This window comes from Littorina saxatilis, linkage group LG7 (genome assembly GCF_037325665.1).
Source record: "Littorina saxatilis isolate snail1 linkage group LG7, US_GU_Lsax_2.0, whole genome shotgun sequence".
Lineage (NCBI taxonomy): Eukaryota > Metazoa > Mollusca > Gastropoda > Littorinimorpha > Littorinidae > Littorina > Littorina saxatilis.
In genome coordinates this window covers 45,133,127-45,155,012 of record NC_090251.1, presented here as the reverse complement: position 1 = coordinate 45,155,012, position 21,886 = coordinate 45,133,127, and the positions used below count along the sequence as shown (strand labels likewise).

Below are 21,886 nucleotides of genomic sequence, written 5' to 3'. Positions count from 1 at the left end.
TATTCTTAAACCTCTCGCTTTTATTCTTAAGCAATACATTCATCATTCACTAGATGAATACCCGCTTCGCCGGGAAGAAGTCGAGCCGAATTTGCCGGCGCACCGCACAAAGGAAGGGAGATAAACGCGCAAAACACTGGAGAAGAGTAATACCCGGCTTCGCCGGGACAGTGACCTTCTAAAAATAGTATAACGGGAATATGGATTGAGCGTTGTCGACAGTGACCTTCTAAAAATAGAAACGGGAATATGGATTGACACCACACGAAGGAAGGGAGATAAACGCTGAAAACACTGGAGAAGATAAGGAAGAGTTACTGGGAATGGATCCAGAGAAAAACCAAAATCAGTTCAGCGCACAGCGCTGAGAGCAGCATGTGTTGAAATATCTCATCGAGCAGGTTGTGTCCGGGGTCTACCTGAATATGCCCACCAAATTTGAAACAGATCCATCGAGAACCTTGGGCGTGCATCGCGGACACACACACACACACACACAGACACAAGTCGTATATATATATAGATTGTTTCATTACAACTTTTAGAAAAGAGAATCACCTTAAGTCAACCATTTTGGCTAAGAACATCTCATTCATACTTTCAAGTCCAATGATTTAATTACACATGAAGAAGATGATTTTCACTTAACACCAGAGCTCATACATCAGTGACGATTTTAACCCGTTCTCTTCAAAAACTGTACAGCAATATGTTTCTATGCAGCGTTTGAAGAGACATCAAATTCTGTTGTTCTTGTTCAAACTGACGATGATCTCGATGTTTCTTAGACTAGCAGTAAGTAGCAGCACTGAGGTCACGATCATCTGGTTGCACCGGGACCTTGGGTTTGACCTGGTGCGGGGGGAGCATCACTGTCCAGTGACTTGAGTAGTCTGAACAAACCTGCCGCTTCCCGGATGCGGCTGAACTCGATGCAGAAGGCTTGCACCTCAATAAATATATCCTGCACACACAAAATGACAACATTTTCAATTATTTTCCTCTTAAAGCATGTAAATCAACATTGTGTTATGTAACTCTCATTCTGCACACAATTAAATTCTTGTACTGGATTGGTCAGTTTTTTTCTAGGATAATTTTTATAGATCTGAGAGGAATGAAGCCATTCTCACAAAAAGCATGTAGTACAACACTTTTTCATGACCAACCGTGAGGAACAGTTTTAATGAGCCACTGATGAATAAATCCTTTTCAATGAGCCACTGCAATGAAGAAAACTGTATTGTTGGTCTCGCGCGCACACACACACACACAAACACACTGAAAGCAAGCATGTAAAATCACACTGACACACACACACAAACACTGAAAGCAAGCATGTAAAATCACACTGACACACACACACAAACACTGAAAGCAAGCATGTAAAACCACACATGCATACACACACACACACACACACACACAGAGGAAGATCGCAAACCAGCAAAACACCAGCCATAACTCACTCGAACGTCGATGGTTTTGTTCCTGATGAGAGACTGGAGGAAGACACAGACCAGTCGCACCAGTCGGTTCTGCATGTAGCGGTCCTTGATGGTTTCACAGGTAGATATACAGTTGGATATGTACAGGTGGATGAACTCCGAGGGCAGATCCACTTGCTGTAAATGCAATATTGTCCTTATAAAACACTATCCGTCAGGTAAGAAATCCCAAAACCAGATCCACTTGCTGTAAATGCAATATTGTCCTTTTAAAACACTATCCGTCAGGTAAGAAATCCCAAAACCAGAAATCCCAAAACCAGATCCACTTGCTGTAAATGCAATATTGTCCTTTTAAAACACTATCCGTCAGGTAAGAAATCCCAAAACCAGATCCACTTGCTGTAAATGCAATATTGTCCTTATAAAACACTATCCGTCAGGTAAGAAATCCCAAAACCAGATCCACTTGCTGTAAATGCAAGATTCGAAAATTTTTAATTAAATTTTCATTTGATTAATATACTTACCCGAGTCACATATTAGCATTGACGCAGTCGAGATGCTAGGTAGACTGAAAAACGCTATCCCGTCTATAGTATAAGGGAAGCAACCCAAGCAAAAAAGTAGCAAGCTTGCTACCCTGGGTTGCCTCCCGTAGCGTGCATCACGCCACAGATCTCGTACCCGATACGAGACACCCTCATTCGACTTCTAGAATACAAAGAAACTAAAAGCGGGGAAGGTGGGAGGGAATTACCTATGTGACTCGGGTAAGTATATTAATCAAATGAAAATTTAATTAAAAATTTTCGATTAAATTACATATTCTTACTCCGAGTCACATATTAGCAGATAACTCCAACAAGGTGGTGGGTAAGATCAAAAAGTTCAAACTCACTCTAAAGTTCTGGAGAGACAAAAGCCAGCTGCCGCCAAGGAAGGAATAGGCCGAGACCCATCCTGACAGAGGGCAGCAATGTCTGCAGAACCTGATAAGACAAAATCCTAGCGCCAGAAGCTGTGCGCAGGACATCATCCAAACCCCATAGGCCAAAAAGGCCAAGGAGGAGGCCCAGGCCCTGGAAATGAGCTCGGGCCGAGCCGAGGGAAAGATAGCATAAGCTATGACAAGGCGGAGGGCAAGAAAATCCCTTGCCAAGAAACTGGCCCACTGCCAAAAGTCAGGAAAGGATCCCGTGAGAAAGCAACCACTGACTCACTCTAAACCCTTGCCAGGAACTGGCCCACTGCCAAAGGACAGAAACGGACCGAGAACCACCCTGATTGACAGCCGAGATGTCTCTCAGGCAAGAAATGCGAAAGACGACCTCAGAGAGCCAGTAAGCTGTGCCCAGCACTTCTTCCAATCTTCTGAACCGTAAAACAGTCCGGAAAAGGACCCCAGTCTTGGATAAACCCGACCAAGTAGAGGGAAGGACAAGCTGCCCCCCCCCCCCCTTAAATGGAAGGAAATGCTAATGGCCTGGAAAAGATCCGTGCGTAAGGTTGCCGGCTAAGCCCTGAAAAGGACCGACCCTCACGGAGACCATAAGGCAACCATGCCAAAGTAAGAAAACTTTGGGATGGAGTGAGGCCCAAAAGGCCGTTGAGAGAACAGTCAGCTCCGGAAGAGTGACCAAACTCCAAACCGGAAAGAGAGAGACGCCTGAGTATCAAGTACCAGGGTCCAACTCAATGAGCAAAACTCAAGGGAGACGGTCACCGGTCGTCCCCTGCCCATCCCTGCGAAAGCAGAGAGAGGGGTAAAAAAGGGGACGAAGCGACCTAAGGTAGTGCATAAGCACCGCAAATGCGGACCCGCAGTGGCCAAATCCTAATGTGACCGGAGACCGGAAACAAAATGACAAAAGCCAGCGTGATCGCAGAGCAGACTGCTTGTAGGTAATTGAAAATGAATCAAAAAACCCGAAACAGAAAGGACGAAGCTGGTAAGAAAGACGGAAAACCGTGAAGCGAACCAGCCGTCAGCCTCCCGAGACCAGAGTTCTCAGTAATAGTCATAGTTGCAAGTGAAAAAGGGGTGACCAGGCCGGAAGCCCAACCCAGCAGAAATCGTCCCAACTCACATCATGCAAGCATGATGGAGAAGAGGAAGAGACGAAATCCGCAGTCACAAGAACCAATTGCCAAAGTCGCAACACGACAGGCAGGAAACTATAACACAGGCTAAGGCCGAGAGCCTTGCTGCCCGTAGGCCGGCCATTGCACCAAAGTACTCAAAGTACACAGGCACAGTAAGAAACCAAAAGTTTCGGCCGCCGAAAAAGATGCTGGCCTAGAGGCCAGCACCGAGAAAACTGGAACATTAGCTAGACCTCTGCCCAAAAAGGGGAGGAGTAGCCAAAAAAACCTGAGAAAAAGTGACAAGCCAAGAATGACTTCTCAAACATGCAATGCCCAGACAATGCACCCTCAGGAAAATCTGAATGTTACCTCCGAGGCCAACTCAAGTGAACCTTAAGTTTGGACGAAACACCAGAACGCGTCTGATCGCTAGAGAAAGACAAAGTCAGACTCGGCGAAAGACAAACCTGGACCGAGTCCAGAAGCTCGTGGCAAGAGAAAACGGGGAAGCCCAAAGGCAGAAACCCCCTTTTAAACGGAAATCGACCTCTCAGCACCCATACGCTGGGAAAGAGAAAGAATGTCGAAGCCCGAAGCCACAAGCACAAGGAAAGCAACAACCACCACCTCCAACGGATGAAATGGCTGTTGCTCCCGCCGAGGCTAAAACCCCGAAGCCCTAAGGCCGACTGTTGTTTCAAAAACCCAGCGTACCTATGACGGCTGTGAAAGAAACAATCTCACCTGAGCTGAGGACGTAGGCCGCTTAGGCTGAGTCCGCTTAGGTATAGCCTGCTTAGGAGCGGCCTGCTTTTGCTGCTTTCAAATTGAAGCTCAAAAGAAGGGAACCGCTGTTCTCTGCTGGTCTCAATCCCCTGCTTCTGGCATGAGAGGCCAGGCTGCCGGAGAGAGACCGTCCACCAAGGATGACGAACTGAGAATGTTCCTTGTCGACTCCTCAGAAAACCGGGAGTGGGCAAGAAACAAGTCCCTTCCGCACGAGACCGCATGGAAATAGTGCAGAGAGGACAGCCTCATCTGTGCCTCGTTCACCCTTGTAAGTGTGGAGAGGAGTGAGACACTTCCTCCGCGTCCTGCCCTTTACTAAGGGGAAAGGGCGCCAAGGAATCTGTCAGAGCGCGAGAAAGCGCCCGCAGGAGAGTCTCGGCAATGGAACTGAGTTCCAAAAGTTGTCAGCCCCCTTCCTCAGAGAATAGGAGATTCTGCCCATAGAGCGGCAGAACCGAATCCTTCCTCAACGGCTTCGTAAGAAGCGAAAGAAGATCCGGCGTGACCGGAAACGGTGCACGCGGACGGGGAAAGGCCAACAGGCGGCTACGAGACGACCCTGGCCAAGGCAACTTCCTCTGGTCCGCTAAGGGCACGAAGGAGGAAGCCTGCGCAGGAGCGGCAAGGCATTCCGACGCCGGCTCCGAAGCTGAACCCTGAGGAACCAGCAACGAAACCGACGCCGGAGGCCACCCCCTGTCGAAGAGGGGGGCTCGGCGAAAAGGCAAAAAGGCGAAAAGCTACAAAGGGCGATTCTTCAAACCAGAAGTAGCTGCTTCCTCTTTGCCAACCGAAGTCCTTCCTGTTGGCAATCGATTGTGCTCATTCCCTAACTGAGGGGAGGATGAGAGGAATCAAAAACCAAGGAAAGTGGGAGAGAGGAGCTAGCGGCCACCACCGGAGTGTGTGGATGCTGCTGTCCCAACAGAGGCAAGAAGCCTGTATGCCCATAGGGCAAGCCTTGTTCGAAATTCACCGGCGACCAAACGGAAGCAGCGGGAACTGAACCGAGAAAATCCGGGAGGAGCCGGAAGTGCGGCAGCAACAGCAGCGCTATGCCAAAGCTGGTGCTGAGCCACCTACGAGCTGAAGCTCGGAACCCAAAGGTAGGCCGTAGGCCAGAACCGGAAGTGACAGTAACCTGTGCACTACCCGCTTGACCTACCCTCCTGCCAAGGCCGGAAGCGAAGCTGCCGGAAATGGCTGCCGTGCAAAGGGCAAAGCTCAAACCGGAAAGGGCCATGGGCTGCCCACACACCGATGAACTAACATTTCCAGCCGGAGCCGGAAGAGAAGCTGTCGCGAACGACTGCTTACGTATAGCGCAGCTCAAGCAGGATGGGATCATTATTTGTCCACCTTCCAACGAGGCACTACTTCCGTGAACCGGAAGTGCCGCTGTCGCGTACGACTGCCGACGTAAGGCAAGGCTCGAACCGGACGTGACAGTAGCCTGTGCACTAACCAGTGAACCTACACTTCCGGTCGGAACCGGAAGAACAGCTGTCGCGGGCGACCGCTGTCATAGGACAAGGCTCGAACCAGACGTGACAGTAGTCTGTGCACTAGTAAGAGAACCTCTACTTCCGGCCGGAGCTGGAAGCGGCTGCCGCGAACGACTGCTGACGTAAATTCGGAAGCTGGCCAGAGCCGCCGAAGGCAGCTGCTCCTCGCACACGGACCCGAAGTCCGAAACGCCACCTGAAGGGGACGGCTCATAGCCAAAAGAACCCGACAAATGACGCTGCGAGGGAAGGCCGTAAGCCGAACGCCCATCCTGTTGGCCATCGATGAAACTCGCACCCCTGACTAAGAGGAAGATGAGAGTCACCAACAACCGAAGGCAGCTGAAGAGAGGAGCTAGCGGCCACCACCGAAGTGGGTGGCTGCTGCTGTCCCAACAGAGGCAAAAAGCCCGTATGCCCAGGAGAACCACCGTATTCGAAATTCACCGGCGACACAACGGAAGCAGCGGGAACCGAACCGGAAAAGCCGGGAGGAGCAGGGAGTGCAGACGCAACAGCAGAACTATGCCATAGCTGGTGCTGAGGAGCCTGCAAGCCACAACCCGGAAGCCCTAGGCCGGAACCGGAAGTGACAGATGACTGTGCACGACCCGTTTGACCTACATTTCCTGCCCAGGCAGGAAGAGCAGCTGCCGGAAACGGCTGCTGTAGCAGGGCAAGGCTCGAACCGGAAGGGACCATGGGCTGTCCGCAAACCAGTGAACCAACACTTCCGGCCGGAGCCGGAAGCGAAGCTGCCGCGAACGGCTGCTTACGTAAAGCGCAGCTCGAACCGGATGGGACCATGGTCTGTCCGCAACCAGTGAACCACCACTTCCGGCCGGAGCCGGAAGGAAGCTGCCGCGAACGACTGCTTACGTAAAGAGCAGCTCGAACCGGAGGGGACCATGGTCTGTCCGCAACCAGTGAACCACCACTTCCGGCCGGAGCCGGAAGGAAGCTGCCGCGAACGACTGCTTACGTAAAGCGCAGCTCGAACCGGAGGGGACCATGGTCTGTCCGCAACCAGTGAACCACTACTTCCGGGAACCGGAAGTGCAGCTGCCGCGGACGGCTGCTGCGAGCACATACCTTGTGTCGACCGTATCCCCCAAAGGGACCTGCTCAGGTGCACTCCCGCAAGCGGAAGCCACCGAGCGCCGGCCGAGAAGAGAAACGCCTCCCTGTGCACGGACTCCAGAGCCATCACAGAAGCCAGCAGGCTGGACAGGTGATCAGGAACAAAGGAAGCCAACGACCGAGGGTCGCACACCCCCGGGAGGGAGGCAGAGCTGGAAACAGGGTCCGTCCGCGACATTGCTGTACGAACGAGCGTCCGAATTTCTGGAATCAAAGAAGACAAAAGGCTAGCAACAAGAGCGCCAGCCTCCGGCGCAGGTACAGGGGTAGAAACGGCCGTGGTAGCGGCCACACCCGCCGCCCGCGAGCCAGACGAAGTTTCCTCCGGAGCCTAAATAGGCACAGGAAAAACGAAGTTAGTCTTCGGGTCAGAAACGTGAACCGAGGTGGAAGCCGAGGACTTAGGTTTAACAGGGCCTTTGCCCCTAACCTCGGCCTTAGCCGCTCGCTTTTCTCACTATCAGACATGCTGTCACACGAGAAAAACAAACTACTAAAAATACACAAGTCTCTAGGACGTAAAACTTCAGCAGAATAAACTAGCACTAACGTACCAGCTACAAGCAGCTACCAATGCTACTGGTAAACGCTCAAAGTCCGTAGCACGGACCCAAACTAACCAGCAAAAAACACCACGTGTAAGCGAAAAATGGCGACCAAAATGGCGGCCACAGCAACAAACTACTGAGCAAAATTCGTAAGTCCGCGGACGGAAAAATTCTCAGCAGAATGAACAATGCAAACAACAACAAAAAGGAACAATCTCACCGCTAGAAACAGCTATGAGCAGACGGGGAGCCGAGGCCGGTAGGTGTCAAGCAGACAGCAAAACCGGCCTAGGAGCGAAATCAAGCACGACCTGTCTCTCTGGCTGAAAGATGTCGAATGAGGGTGTCTCGTATCGGGTACGAGATCTGTGGCGTGATGCACGCTACGGGAGGCAACCCAGGGTAGCAAGCTTGCTACTTTTTTGCTTGGGTTGCTTCCCTTATACTATAGACGGGATAGCGTTTTTCAGTCTACCTAGCATCTCGACTGCGTCAATGCTAATATGTGACTCGGAGTAAGAATATGTAATTTAATGTCCTTTTAAAACACTATCCGTCAGGTAAGAAATCCCAAAACCAGATCCACTTGCTGTAAATGCAATATTGTCCTTTTAAAACACTATCCGTCAGGTAAGAAATCCCAAAACCAGATCCACTTGCTGTAAATGCAATATTGTCCTTTTAAAACACTATCCGTCAGGTAAGAAATCCCAAAACCAGATCCACTTGCTGTAAATGCAATATTGTCCTTTTAAAACACTATCCGTCAGGTAAGAAATCCCAAAACCAGATCCACTTGCTGTAAATGCAATATTGTCCTTATAAAACACTATCCGTCAGGTAAGAAATCCCAAAACCAGATCCACTTGCTGTAAATGCAATATTGTCCTTTTAAAACACTATCCGTCAGGTAAGAAATCCCAAAACAGACCGACTGCTAACATTCCAAATAAGATGAACAGCCATGCGTTTCCTTCACACCCCTCGCTAGTGATTGGCCCCCTCCAATATTTGTACGAGGTTTTGCAAGAAAAGGTCACTCTCCCACCACCCATAGAAACCAAGAGTTATTTCCGAAAATCGTCTGTTCAGAATCAAAAAACAAGACTGGTAGGTTATTGGAATGTTAAATTTATGACAAAATTGATTGCCTTGCCAGCGATGTCCTTGGACAATTTTGAGATAAGTTCATTATCTGTATCATAAGTGTTTTTCTGTCTGTCCACTTAAAACAATAAAAGACCACTGGGTTGAAGTACAGTAAATGTAATGTTATGTTTTGTCATAAATTAAACGTTCCAATAACCTACCATTCTTGTTTCTGGATTCTCTATCAGTCAGGTAAGAAGACTGCACGTTCACACAGAGAAATGTACAGCACGTCAGTAACGCAAACGATCAGGAATGGGTATGAGCAACCAAAGTTTCACTGTATTGTGGTAGTTGGCGTGTGTGTACCCCATCTGCCCAGAAGCACATGAGCATCCAAATGTAAAGAGAAAAATATAACCCATTTCCACTCCCTCTATTGTTCAACCCACCGTGGTTAATCTGTTGACGACTTCCATGGAATGAAGAGACATCTCCATGTTAACCAGTACTTGAAAATACCTGAAATAAACAAAAAACAAAAAATGGTAGTCTGGCGCACCCCAACACAAAAACATGCTTCAAACCAACAACGTGAAAGAAGGAAACGAGTAATTCAAGTGAGACCACTAAAGAAGATATACTGCACAGATCGCAATTATGGCAAGCATTTCAAGATCGCAATGGCGGGGATGTAGCTCAGTCGGTAGCGCGCTGTATTTGTATCCAGTTGGCCGCTGTCAGCGTGAGTTCGTCCCCACGTTCGGCGAGAGATTTATTTCTCAGAGTCAACTTTGTGTGCAGACTCTCCTCGGTGTCCGAACACCCCCGTGTGTACACACAAGCACAAGACCAAGTGCGCACGAAAAAGATCCTGTAATCCATGTCAGAGTTTGGTGGTTTATAGAAACACAAAAATACCCAGCATGCTTCCTCCGAAATCGGCGTATGGCTGCCTAAATGGCGGGGTAAAAACGGTCATACACGTAAAAGCCGTGGGAGTTTCAGCCCATGAACGAACAAACAAAGATCGCAATTATGGCAAGCATTTCAAACAGTATGACCCAAGATTTTTCAACATGAACAAGAGGAAAAAGAGCAATTCAACATTCAGGTGATATCACCAAACAACATCAACTGCACAGATTGCAGTTAAAATGAACATTTTAATCTGAACGAACAACTGAACACTGCCTCTGATTTGAAGACATGGACACATTTTTTTTTTAAATTGACAACATGAAAGACCACCACCATATAATATCAGCTGCATTGGTTGCTATTACACTGACTTAAGCATTTCAAACAATCTGAACCAAGACTTTAATACTTACTCCGTTATTTGATTTGAAGACATCAGATTCAACAGGGCCTCTATGGCAACAAGAGGGTTGTTTTCCACTAGATCTGGCAACTGCAATCAATAAAAGCAAATATCAGGATAAATACATCATTATAAACTGCATAGAAACTGTTTCTAGTCAGGTGCCTTGATACACAGCATCACTGTATATATCTTTTCACAATGGTAACTACGGTGGAACCCCCCTTCAGACCTGCCTACCCCAAAAATTACAAGGAGTAATGAGCCCAGCCAAAAAGAGTAATCTGGTGGTAGAAAGAGTAGTTTTTCGTTGCCAAAAGTAACAGCCATCGATGGGTGTGACTAAAAGGAGAACCCAAAATAAAGAATATGACATTACCTTGCCTGTAGACATCCTCATTTTTCTCCCAACGGAGAAATAGTTGTTCATAAAGTCTTGCAGGACACAAACATTCTTCTGCACACTTTCTGTTCATATTCAGTTGCTTCGCACAAATAAAATGTCATTGATTTTCTCAAATTGTGAAGTCAATCAAAACGACCCTAGAACACAGCACTGGGAAACTACACTGATTGAAACGATCTAGGATGACGAAAGCAAAATATGTCATGTGGTCACACATCTCGAGAAATCAGCCTCGCACATAACCAGCGCTCCACCATTAGTGTAATCAAGAGTTTGCTGAATGAGCATAGAGTTTATTTGGAGGTAGAGGGCTTTTTCAAAGACTTGTAATAGCATGACTTCTTCTTCTTCTTCTTCTGCGTTCGTGGGCTGAAACTCCCATGTACACTCGTGTTTTTTGCACGAGTGGAATTTTACGTGTATTACCGTTTTTTACCCCGCCATTTAGGCAGCCATACGCCGTTTTCGGAGGGGGCATGCTGGGTATTTTCGTGTTTGTATAACCCATCGAACTCTGACATGGATTACAGGATCTTTTTCGTGCGCACTTGGTCTTGTGCTTGCGTGTACACACGGGGGTGTTCGGACACCGAGGAGAGTCTGCACACAAAGTTGACTCTGAGAAATAAATCTCTCGCCGAACGTGGGGATGAACTCACGCTGACAGCGGCCAACTGGATACAAATCCAGCGCGCTACCGACTGAGCTACATCCCCGCCCATAGCATGACTTAATTAAATCTGCCAAGTTCTGCTTGGCTGTACTGCCTGGTGCTGAAGGTTCCTGATCTTGATTTCAGGAGGAGCAGACTCTCCAATGTCTCATGCGAAAAATCGTACTATCGGTTTCTAAAAAATTGTATTTCCATCGCGGAAAGCGTAGTGGCGTAGTTTGGAATAAAAATCGTAGTAAATTACGCCCAAATTGTAAGGGTAGGCAGGTCTGCCCCTTTTAAGCCCCCCCCCCCCCCCCTCTTTAAGACCCTGTATCCTCAGACTCTCTGTTCATAACCTCTGTAAATGTACCCCCATTTTAAGACTCCCTCCTTTTTAAGACCTGATTTTCTCAGATTTTTGGCGGTCTTAAAAGGGGGGTTCCACTGTATTAACAGTAACCCTAATCTGTAACCATCATCACAAGCTCACACACAGACACATGTACACAGGTTTGCGTAGACAGGTACATATTCGATCACAGATAGTGAGACAGGCACAGAGGTGAATGAGCAAGGAGAGAGAGAGAGAGAGAGACACACACACACACACACACACACACACACACACACACACACACAGACAGAGTAACCATTACATAGACACACATACACTCCTTCAAGCTAGCCATATAGAGTTGCAAATTAAAACAAAAATCTGTTGATCTGCTGTCAATGTCAACCCCACATGTTTACAATGGTACCTGCAATGTCAATGTCAGTCTGTTCCAATGATAGGACACCCTCCAATAAGGGACACCTTCTGTTGTCCCTTTGTCTACTATCTAGACCAAAGTATGCCTGCTGCTAGAGGCCACCTGCAATGTAAGGGCACGTTTGGCTGGTCCCGAGGGTGTCCTTGCACAGCAAGTATCACTGTATAATCCTTATTTTTCAACTAACCTTAGCATAGGGCTACTACGACTAACTTGCCCGTAACCAGACCCACGTTTTTGGACTCAAATTGGATCTTGGATTTCCTACAAGGTTTTGCTTGTAACTGGAGTGACCTTCCTTGAGCTTGCCTCATGCTACTGACCTTTTGAGGGCTGATGCCGACATGATAGATAAGCTTGGGGTCACTTTTCAGCTGGCTGCAGATCTGGTTGCACTGGGCAGGGGTCAGTGCCCCCTTGGTGGCCTTAACCAGCAGCCGTCGCACTTCAGCGCTGGCCGAGCTGTTGGCGCACATGGCCGAGTCCCAGGTGATCTTGTGCTCGTTGTCTGATGGCACCATCCACACCATCTGCATGGAGAAACAAAAAACAACAAAATGGATAAGACATTGCTTTGATCAAAAGTTCACAGGCGATGTCAAACTTGAACATAGAGCAGAAAATCCCTTTGCTCATCAACAATAATTTCCTTTCATTTACTTTATTTTCCCATTGCTGGGAAATTTGGGTCGCTTCCTCCCAGTAGAAATCTAGCAGCAACAAGAGTCGCACTACCCAGGCGTGTGCGTGTTTAGGTGTCATCAGCCACCTCCACAGCGGTGGAACATGGATACCGTCTCTGAGTCTGCACATAAAGTTGACCTGTGTCCGTCCCTGCCTGGATTTGAACCCGTGACTCTAGGATCACAACCCGTGACTCTAGGATCACAACCCGTGACTCTAGGATCACAACCCGTGACTCTAGGATCACAACCCGTGACTCTAGGATCACAACCCGTGACTCTAGGATCACAACCTGTGACTCTAGGATCACAACCCGTGACTCTAGGATCACAAGTCCAGTGCTCTACCAACATGCACACACACTTGCACCAACATCCGTCACTTCTGACCTCATCTTCAGCGATGTGGATGGGCGGAGCTAGACGGATGAATTCTGGCCGCAGACTGTACTCCAGGGGAGACTTGGATCCTATGAGTAAAGCCTCTGCCGTCTGTCTCTGGATGTCTGGGTTGATCGTGTCAGGCCGCCCAAACTGCTCAAAGCTGAAACACATTTGTTTGTTTGTTTGTTTGTTTGTTTAACGCCCAGCCAACCACTAAGGGCCATATCAAGCTGAAACACATCACCAGTACGAGAAAGAAGTAGCTGCAAAAGCAAAAGCATGGTAATAATGCTTGTTCTTTCTGAGTTAGTAAAGCAGCACAATTCACACACTACAACCCTTACATAATGTTGCAGAAAAAATGTCATGGTTGAGAGAAAACTGATCTGAGTTCACAAGAACATGAAAAAAAAAGAAAATTGGAAGTCATCAGCACATGTAAATACCAAAGCAATCTTATTAAATTTTAAGAACAGTTGACCCCCCCCCCCCCCCTCCACCTTCTTCAAGACTTAAAAAATATGAGAAAATTAGGCATCAAAAAGGAGGAATCCTCAAGTGGGGGTATATTTACAAACGTTATGGACACAGAATTTAAGAAAGCAAAATGTAAAGGTGGAAAGTCTCCTGGGCCTAATTTCGTGGGTCTTTAAAGGGAGGTTACACTGGCCAAGAATAGTAAAGAAGTACATGACACATCTACCACGCTAACAAACGGTTTTTGCCTACGCAACATGAGCAGAGTATGCAGGCTGGTGTTACCTGGTGGGTTTATTGTCGCGGTCAGGTACAATGCAGGGCATGGCGGAGCGGCTGGTGTGCGGCATCTCAGAGTGTCTCTCCACCAGAGTCAGTTGTAGTCCGCTCACATCATACGACTGATCAAACAGACAGCAGCTTTTTTACAACTCACAGTTTTGTTACATTTTTAGTAGTTGTGTTTTGGGTTGTTTAGGACTCAAAACCAGTTTCTCCTTCTTTGTCTTCTTCAGATGTTGAGCATTCCCTACCTAAAATCACAGACAAGGACAGTAACACACACACACACACACGGACAATCACACACACACAAAAAAACACACACACACACACACAGACGATGTCATGCATATACACACACACTGAAACCAAGCATTATGTAAAATCAAACACACACACACACTTCTTCTTCTTTTTCTGCGTTCATGGGCTGAAACTCCCACGTACACTCGTGTTTTTTGCACGAGTGGGGTTTACGTGTATGACCGTTTTTACCCCGCCATTTAGGCAGCCATACGCCGCTTTCGGAGGACACACACACACTGAAAGCAAATCATAAATACACCACAATAATAAACTGAAGTAATGTTACAAGATGGGAAGAGCAGGGAATATAAACCTAAGTAAGAAGACAGACATGTTTTACATGTACCTGCATATTGCTGACTTCCATCTGTAGTACCTGGGAACAGGTCTTCTTGAAAAGCTGGAACATTGAAAACAATCTGAAAATAATATTTTAACCCAAACACCATGTGTATAAATCATATGTATACATGTAAATATGTTAATGTAAAAACACACTCCCGTTATCCTCTTCTAATTGCAGGTTGTTGTGTTGGTTAAGCCTAAACAAAGTTACCTTGCAGAGTAGTTTATACATTAATTCCTAACAAGAAGGGCAAAGCCCATACGACTCACATGCTTGACCTTGACCTTTACATGACCTTGACCTTCAGGGTCAAGGTCAAATAACTAAACCTAGCAATGACATCATACACTAAGAACTGCTTTACACATTTTTCCTACCAAAATACATGTGACCTTGACCCAAGGTCATCCAAGGTCATGCAACACAAAGCTGTTAATTCAAGACATAGGAAGTACAATGGTGCTTATTGGCTCTTTCTACCATGAGATATGGTCACTTTTAGTGGTTCACTACCTTATTTTGGTCACATTTCATAAGGGTCAAAGTGACCTTGACCTAGATCATATGTGACCAAATGTGTCTCATGATGAAAGCATAACATGTGCCCCACATAATTTTTAAGTTTGAAACAGTTATCTTCCATAGTTCAGGGTCAAGGTCACTTCAAAATATGTATACAATCCAACTATGAAGAGCTCCTGTGACCTTGACCTTGAAGCAAGGTAAACCAAACTGGTATCAAAAGATGGGGCTTACTTTGCCCTATATATCATATATAGGTGAGGTATTGAATCTCAAAAACTTCAGAGAAAATGTGAAAAATGTGAATAATAGCTGTTTTTTAGGCAACATTTATGGCCCCTGCGACCTTGACCTTGAAGCAAGGTCAAGATGCTATGTATGTTTTTTGGGGCCTTGTCATCATACACCATCTTGCCAAATTTGGTACTGATAGACTGAATAGTGTCCAAGAAATATCCAACGTTAAAGTTTTCCGAACGGACGGACGGACGGACGGACGGACGGACGGACGACTCGGGTGAGTACATAGACTCACTTTTGCTTCGCATGTGAGTCAAAAAACAACTCTGTATGGGTTGTGAAAGAGTGAATACCCTTGCTTTTATGGAGACAAGCATTGAAGGGGCCAATCACAAGCCATTTTGAAAAACGTGGAAAGGAGCATGTGTGAATGTATTTGTCCCTGAAAAAACAAGAGTATTCACTCTTTCACAACTCATACAAACCCAACACTTATTTCTGAAAAGTGTCTATTGCTACACCACCAACAGTTCCCTTGTGCATTTACAACTTATCAATAAAAATAATATCCCATAAACTGATGAAGCCTTGAAACACACATATGAACACAAAGAGACACACAAACCAACACACATATGAACACACACACACACCCACAAGTGCACATTCAAACAAACACAGGTACACACTCAAACAAACACAGGTACACACACAAATTACCTCTTTTGTTGGACTGGAGATGAGCTGCGACAAGAAGTAGCGTTCAGAGGGTGAGATGGGGGTGATGGCCCAGTGCAGCTCCACCTGATTTTTGTCCGTCTTTTCTGTCGCCAGAGCAGCCGGGGGGTTCTATGGATGCAAAACATGTGAAATTAAAAAAAACATTCTTGCATTAGAAAGACTCATCAGCGACGTATTTAATACTCTCGCGGTGCAGCTGTTCAATGCCCGAAATGGTTATCGAAACTAGCCACCTACATATCTCATGTTTCGTTGTCAAAAAGTTACATATGAAAACATGTTCACAATGATATCCCATCACAAGGGTGTACTTTAAAATCTGCCCGCCCGAAGGCGAATAGAAATCGTGCCTCTAGTTCAAGTTCCCTGGCCCGGCTGGTGACCTCAAAATTGGTCAGTCAAAGTACTTTGTCCTCCTGACCACACCCCCCCCCCCCCCCCCCCCCCTCCTGAAAAGGAATTGCTGAAGTACTGCCACCAACTCACCCCAGTGACCACGAGCCACTCCCCCCCCCCCTCTCCCCCTTTCTTGGTCTGCACCTCCCCTTCTTGCCAGTAGCACTAGCAGCTGCCCGTTGCATCAGACAAGCAGCTGCCCACCAAATCCAACAATGTATGACAAATTGTATGACTTTTTGTGTCCGACCGGTAGCTTTTGATACGTGATGGTTAACTTTGCTGAGTTGACGGGCCGGTGTGTCAAAAAACATTAAAGGTACACCCCTGCCATCACTGCCAGTCATAGACTCATACACACACAACAATTCTCCACTAAAAGTGTATCTAAATTACGGTTAAAATTCTTTAAGTCTCACCAGAAGGTGCACAAACACTGAAGCAAAGGGGTTTGCTGAAACCGGATCGGAGCGATACATTTCATACAAGAGGAAAATGGCTGCCAGTTTTTGTGTAGGATACGGCAGCAGATCTGGATTCTGTAAAAGCAGCACCTGCAATCAACCAAACATATGTTTGACTGGATCCAAAAAGATACATCAAAATAATCAAAAGTAACTTGAAACTGTTTGTGACTTTGTGTTCAGAAAGCTAACATTTGTGCATACTTCTGTTCAAATTATTTTAGGATTCCAAACATGTATCTTAAGAAATACAATAAAAACCACCAAAGTACTACTTACATATGTGAACAGCTCAGATCATGGGTCAATAAAGTGTTACACAGATGGTCAAAATTAAAGTACAAGATATTGCACTGGAAGTGGAACTACACTGTTGCTTAGTGTCTGTATGAAGCTACAAGGTGAAAATAGAACAAGAAAAACACGATTCTTGACTTTGATGGGCTTTTTCTGCTCGTAAGCACACATTCTTCTACTCATCACAGCATGCCCCATTATTGAGTTTAAAACACCAATTAAATTTGTTTTGAATAAAACTCACAATTTTACAAAAAGAATTTAGAGACCTGAATCAATTAGGTATATCCTACTTAGTTTGACTTTTGCAAAACTAAGTAATTACACATTTAATTGAATCAGTCAGACAGACGGAGACATAGAGAGACAGACAGAGGGCAAACAGAAATCTGAGAAAGAAACCCCTTTTAAAATGTTACCATGTTTGAAATGAAATATCGCAAGGTGAAGCCACAATTCATCACCTTTCAGTATGACGTCATGAGCGTGTTCCACACTTGAAATGACGTGTTTTTATCATGTTGTCAGCTGCACGGAGCTTGGAAGTATAATTTCCATTCCACGATCCGAGTTTGTTAAGTTTTAGCCTATTTTCAACGTCAAACACCATGAAACTATATATATTTGGAATCAGAAAATGGTAAGGAATAGATAGAAGTTGTTTTTAAGTGTCTTTTTTCATAAATAAAGATAGTGGTTATTTATCGGTTTTCTTCATTTTTAAGCATAATTATCAATACAAAACAACAAAACTATATAGTTTTAGATGCAGGACGCAATAGGGAATACACCAATATACATTTTTTGTTTCAAATATTAGTTTTTAAAAATTTGAAAAAATGACATATTTCGAACAAACATTTCAATAACAAAACTTTAAGTGACCAAACTGAAATGCAATCCCATAATCCGGCCTAGATCTGAGATTGTGTGATAAGAAATTCGATCAAATTGATGAAAAGCCGGAACTGTGAAAGTGCTGCCTCGACCTTTTGGCAAACGGTAAAATATGACGTCATCAAACTGTCCTATCAATAAACGGAAAAACTTTCTGTGAGAAAATCCAGTCAAAAATATCCATATCAAATTTCATAAAGATCCACTCCGTAGTTTTTGAGATATGATCTGCAGTGTGAAAAAACGCCCATAACGCCCAAAACGCAAACTCATTTGTCATGATTTGGTCGTGTTCTGCTGATACTATAATGTTTTTCTTTCCTAAAACACACTATAATAGTAGCCTTTCCCAATGTCTATGCTAAAACTGACTTGTCTGTGTTGTCAATGATTTTGCTACAGTGTGAGAACACAATCTCACGCCCATAACGCTGTGACACGAAAACTCATTTGGTCGTGTTCTGCCGATACTGTAATGTTTTTCTTTCTTAAAACACACTATAATAGTAGCCCTTCCCAAATGCAATGCTAAAAATGACTGGTCTGTGTTGTCAATGATTTTCTGCGAGAATGCGATCTATCTGTTTGTCGCAAAGACCGTGTGACACGAAAGTTATGAGCGGAAGACAAATCTGCTGAGTGCAATTACGTTTCAGAAGATAGTTGGTTAAAACAGTTTATCACTCAGACACGCAAAGGAACACTATAACTTTATTATTCAGGCCATATTTGCTTTCCTTTGTCATGTATGAAAGTACTGGCCTTGGTTGAAGAAAGTGACCTGTCGCTGTGCAACAAATTTGTCGCCATTTTCCGCCGTGTTTTGTAAATAAAACGTGTTTACTACCCACACATACAAAACGATGCTGTTGGTTCTTTTTATTTTCTTATTGTTTGATTCATGCTTAGCAGTTTAGTATGCTTTGTTTTCTTCTCAATTCAATGGATGGCTATAAAATAAGCATTTAAATGTGAAGGTGTTAAAATTACCCATGATCTGAGCTGTTCACATATATAAAGTTAGTTGCAAAAGTAATTGCAGGTACAGTTCTTTATGAAAACCTTTTACCTGCCATTGTCACTTTTTCTTCTTAGAAAGATGAGAAAAGCCATAGTAAGACTCTGTCTCATTTCAAACCAGACATGCTCAACACCATGTCCTTTTCAGAGTAACAACACCCCCCCCCCAAAAAAAAAAAAAAAAATAAAAAAGGTTTGCACTGGGTGATCAGACCCTCAACAAAAACATCAGAGCTAAGGAATGAAAATGCTGTAGTGCAAGGATAGATCTCTTCTCCGCTAACGTTAACAAAAGACTAACAACTACAAGTACTTGTTCAAGTTTTTTTGTAATCAGAACTGCATGTACAGGCTTGACCGACAGCTCTTTTTGATTCTTCTCAGGAAAATATTAATTACTCAAAAGCGACATATATTCCGACAGGAGATTTCTTTTTTGGCTCATTCGTTTTATGAAAACAGTTCAGCTTACCGTCTCACTCTCAGATCTGATCAGGCTTTTTACTTTTACATTTGATAAGACCATCCTTCCACTTGGTCACATATAAAAAAAAAAATAACAACCTGAGTACTCTCTGTGCACAGTTGAAATTCGTTGATGAATTAGTTTCGTAAAAATGTAAGACATTCATTCGTAAAACAATTCAAACTCACCATGGCAACCAGTCAGGGTGTTGATTTTTTAATTTTTGGTGTGTGACCAAGTGGAGGGATGATCTTATCTCATGGGATAGCCTGGCCAGATCTGAGATGGAGAGCTCAACAGTTTTCACAAGAAAGATTGTGCCTTTAAGCTTGGCTTTTCCAGTCTCTTGAAAAAACGCAAATTATGCAGAAGATAGATTAAAAAAATACCCAAGCTGAGAATCCATGATGTACTACTCACAATTGAAGAGCCAACTTTGAAGAAGTCTTTTTTGTCAAAGTAGCCATGGAAGGTGGATGCTAAAGCTTCAAAAGTCTGTGTCTTGGTTCCTTCTTCTGACAGCACCCTGCAACACAGACTTTAGAGTTTAGTACACTTCTGTCTCTAGACACAGCCGACTGACTGTGACAAGTAGTTTCCACACATATTTACATGTATGCTGTTCACTGTGATCAATATTTTATCAAAAGGGTTGATGACGTTACCCGTACACGTTCCTGTATATGTGCTGAAAGTGGCACATCTAGATCTGTTGCAGACGAACGCTTCGCGCCAAACACTTTTCACACAGTAATTTTAACTACACACCCCTAAATGTACTCGCTAAAACAAGAATTTGTTTTTGTTTATTTCTCTTGATATTTCATGCTCCTTCACGCAGCACCAGAACACATAATCTACTTACTTTACTTTCTAGATTCGTTCTTTGTGCTAATCCGTTCCATGATTTTCCGAAACAGCGCGATGAAACTGCTCATTCAAAAGTATTGTGTAAAACTAAAAGGATCGATCCTTTTGCACGATCCTTTTACTCGATCATTTGACCCTTTCCGCGCGTCGGGCGGAAAGGGTCAAACGCGAAAGGATCGATCCTTTTGCTCGATCCTTTGACCCTTTCCGCGCGTCGGGCGGAAAGGGCCAAACGCGAAAAGGATCGATCCTTTTGCTCGATCATTTGACCCTTTTCGCCTTCCATAGTCAACCGCATTTTGGATGTCACAACGAAAGCAACACGCTTGAGCAGTGTCGTACTTTCCTAAAGGAAATACACTAGGTGCATTCCCTTTATACAGGAAAAATGCCTAAAGGGAATGCACCCATTTTTCGTTGACTTAGACCCCTTCTGCGTAACTTGGGTACACAAAAGAGAATGACAGCAAGAGTGAACTCCCCTGCATCATCCATTCAACAATAAAAACAAAAAAACGAATGTGAAAAAAGCCTTGATCAAATGTAACAAGGTTATAAAAAAAGACAAAAGCTATACGCACTCCGAGTGTATACAGGATCGATGAATCTGTATACACTCCAGTCTCCAGCAATGAAAAGCTCTGTTACAAATCTGTAGCCAATGAAATGCCCCCAAACTAGTCGTTAGGAAGTAGCCAATGAAAAATCAGTCTGACGTATGGACTTCCGCTATCTCTTTTTCGGAGTGTCGAGGGTTGGCAAATAATGTACATTCACATAGTATACAACCATTTCTAGGTCGATACTCACTCCAAGTGTGTTCCAAACTCCGACAATAAACTCAGTGCCATGAAGCATCAGTTTCGTGTGTGTGTTTGTTCCCAGCATACTTTGATATCATGAATCGAAAGTGAAGCGTACCTTCGCAAAATGGCATCGAATGACGCTCCGAGTGTTGATGCGGTTCAGTGACGAAAATGTGAAAATGTAATCTACGTCACAGCAAAGGCTGTGCGGCCTGAGTTTGTTTTCGTTTCTTCGTACTCTTATAATTAACTGCTCTGCATTCCTAACGCAAAGTGGTGTCAAATGGCAAATTCACGTCGCAACCGGAAGTTAAAGCCGGAGTGTATACAGTGGTCAGGTCTTGTATACACTCCGAGTGCGTATAGCCAGTGCGTATAAAAAATAGTAAGGGGTCCGATTGTAAGAGGGGTTTCGACGCAAACTCTCTTTGATTGTACACCCTTCGTCAGGGATGAAATAGTCAAAGACCGAATTTCCAGGAGCGAGTTTTCATGGGGCGCAAAGTCATGCAACCTTCTTCACAATCACAATATTATTAAACTGTTCGGGTACCGTTCTGTCTATAGATTCAATGTACTTGAGAGCTTCCACTTCCAGTTCATCATGCCATTTATTAATAGTTATGAGACCACAGTACTAAACTCATGCATGATGATAACAAGTATTCAGTTTTGAAACCAGTATACAAGCTTGCGAATACTTGAACCAAGCAAACTTGAAAAAACAACTGCTTACGATAGGAGAGAAGCTAACTCCTTTATGGAGAGCGCCATCTTGAATTACAAATCTCGTCTACATGACACTTTCCTACGTTTACAGAAATGACCAATACAATTTCTATCTTCTTTATTTTTTGTCGTATCTAGACATATTCTATGAACTGCACAGCTTGCTTTTTACAAAAAAATTGCGAACTACTTTGT

At 44.8% G+C, this 21,886-nt stretch overlaps 1 protein-coding gene across 1 annotated transcript; it reads right to left on the bottom strand.

The window, feature by feature from the left end:
* Positions 1-21,757, bottom strand: LOC138971579 (CCR4-NOT transcription complex subunit 11-like). The gene is made up of 12 exons (XM_070344338.1): positions 21,699-21,757; positions 19,707-19,812; positions 16,562-16,696; positions 15,726-15,854; positions 14,244-14,297; positions 13,595-13,710; positions 12,839-12,992; positions 12,089-12,295; positions 9,942-10,021; positions 9,060-9,129; positions 1,470-1,625; positions 1-964 (listed from the first exon to the last, which is right to left on the bottom strand). Exons 1-12 carry the CDS (start codon positions 21,734-21,736, stop codon positions 821-823), a joined length of 1,389 nt encoding a protein of 462 aa, XP_070200439.1. The 5' UTR covers positions 21,737-21,757; the 3' UTR covers positions 1-820.
* Between the last annotated feature and the right edge of the window lie 129 nt (positions 21,758-21,886).

What these genes read in the sequence shown, in the direction of transcription:
- LOC138971579 (XM_070344338.1), bottom strand. Translation starts at nt 21,736, where the DNA reads ATGGCGCTCTCCATAAAGGAGTTAGCTTCTCTCCTATC. An exon ending in CAGTGTTTGTGCACCTTCTG is followed by an intron (nt 15,855 to 16,561) that starts GTGAGACTTAAA and finishes TTGCATCCATAG; the next exon opens with AACCCCCCGGCTGCTCTGGC. An exon ending in TGGAAGTCAGCAATATGCAG is followed by an intron (nt 13,711 to 14,243) that starts GTACATGTAAAA and finishes CTGTTTGATCAG; the next exon opens with TCGTATGATGTGAGCGGACT.